The sequence below is a fragment of the Arachis ipaensis genome, chromosome B03 (assembly GCF_000816755.2).
Source record: "Arachis ipaensis cultivar K30076 chromosome B03, Araip1.1, whole genome shotgun sequence".
NCBI classification, from domain to species: Eukaryota; Viridiplantae; Streptophyta; class Magnoliopsida; order Fabales; family Fabaceae; genus Arachis; species Arachis ipaensis.
This window is the reverse complement of record NC_029787.2, coordinates 9,164,125-9,165,964: the sequence shown is the minus strand read 5'-3', so window position 1 is coordinate 9,165,964 and position 1,840 is coordinate 9,164,125. Positions and strand designations below refer to the sequence as shown.

At 47.9% G+C, this 1,840-nt stretch overlaps 1 protein-coding gene across 1 annotated transcript; it reads right to left on the bottom strand.

The window, feature by feature from the left end:
* Positions 704 to 1,840, bottom strand: LOC107632235. The gene has a single exon (XM_016335940.1). It carries the CDS (start codon positions 1,838 to 1,840, stop codon positions 704 to 706), a length of 1,137 nt encoding a protein of 378 aa, XP_016191426.1.

Sequence of the window (1,840 nt, the reverse complement as noted above, 5' to 3'; positions counted from 1 at the left end):
ATGACTTCTTGGTTGATTCCGGGCATGTCATCTGGTGTCCATGCAAAAAGGTCGGCGTTCTGACGCAGTATGTGAATGAGTCTTGCTCGGTCTGCCCCTTCTAATGCTTCTCCAACATATGTGCATTGTTTGTCGTCTGATGTCAGTGTTACTTGTTGAAGATTGTCCATTGGCCGAGGTTTTTCGCCGAGGTCTTCCCTTGGGTCGAGATCGGCTAGTGTCGTTGTGTTGGCAGACGTGTGGATTGCTTGAACCTGGGGCCGAGCTTCCTGTTTTGTTTGTACTGATTTTAGACCAGCGTTATAGCATTGCCGAGCTTCTTGATGGTCGGCATACACCGTAGCGATCTTGTTTTCCTGCACTGGAAACTTGACACACAGATGTAATGTGGAAACCACTGCCCTGAATATATTCAGGGCGGGTCTCCCAAGTATAATATTGTAAGGGCTGTAACAGTTTACTATTAGGTATTGAATATCAATCGACTTTGACATAGGAATTTCTCCCATTGTGGTCTTTAGCCATATGTGTCCCATGATGGGGACTCTCTCTCCGGAGAACCCAATTAGCTCTCCGGAGGAGGGTTGTATCAATTTTTCTGATAATTTCATTTTTGTAAAAGTAGAGTAAAATAAAACATCAGCACTACTACCTGGATCTAACAATGTTTTTCTTACCAACAGTTCTCTGACCTGGATTGAAATTACCACGGGATCGTCGAGGTTAGGGCTTGCCGATTTGAAGTCTGCTTGGTTGAAGGATATTGTGACATCTGGTTCTTTGTCCTTCTTTGGTTGTATAGTTCCTTCGATTGCCAGCATCGCTCTATAGCTTCGTTTCCTGGCCGAGCTTGTTTCTCCTCCGCCTGCGAATCCCCTGATATGTGGTTGATGACTCCTCTTGGTGGATCAGGAGTCGTCCTCTCTTTTTTGTCGTCGGCGATTGTTTGCTTATGTTCTACCCTGTCCAAGTTTCCTCCTCTGCCTTTCCGGGTCTCGATGTATTTGTCCAGGAGCCCTTGGCGTGCCAACCTTTCCAGGAGGTCCTTCGCAACGATGCAGTCATCCGTAGTATGACTGAACTTCCGGTGGAAGGCACAATGCTTCGTCTTGTCCACGAACCGTTGATCATGGTAGTTCCCTGCTCGGGCTGGTGGCTTTATGATTTTGGCGTTGAGGATTTCTCTGATGATGTTCTCTCTTCTGGTGTTGAATCTGGTGTATGTGTTGTACTTTGACGCGGGCTTAGAAGGTTTCTTAGTGTCCATGTTGCTTGGCGATCTGAAAGTCCTTTCTTCGTCTCTCCGATGTGGTTGTTTGTCCGACTTTTGGGCTTCTCGGAGCTCTTTGATCTCCATTTGACCTGCCGCCCTTTCTCGGAATTCCTCTAGCGTCTTCGGCTTTGTTATGGCAATGGTCTCCCGAAATTTTCCAAGCCTAAGGCCGGCCTTGAGAGCGTGCAGGTGAACGGCTGGGTCCAAGTCTTGGATCTCCATAGTGGCGTCAGCGAATCTGGTCATGTAGTCTTTCAGGCTCTCGTGCTGACCTTGTTTGATGGTGCCGAGATAGTCCGAGCCATGTACGTAGATTCTTGATGCAGCAAAATAATCAATGAATGATTTGGCGAGGTCTTCAAAGGAGGAAATCGAACCTGCAGAAAGTTTAGAAAACCAGAGTAACGCAGCACCATCTAGGTACGTGGGGAATGCTCGGCAGAGGACGGGCTCATTGTTAGGGCCGTTGAAAAACATCATTGATTGGAACTTCTTCGCATGGGCCCGAGGGTCGCCGAACCCCTTGTATGGTTCTAGCGCGGTGGGCAGCGTAAAGTTTTTCGGCAT

Coding starts and splice junctions, on each gene's coding strand:
- LOC107632235 (XM_016335940.1), bottom strand. CDS start 1,840: ATGCCGAAAAACTTTACGCTGCCCACCGCGCTAGAACCATACAAGGGG.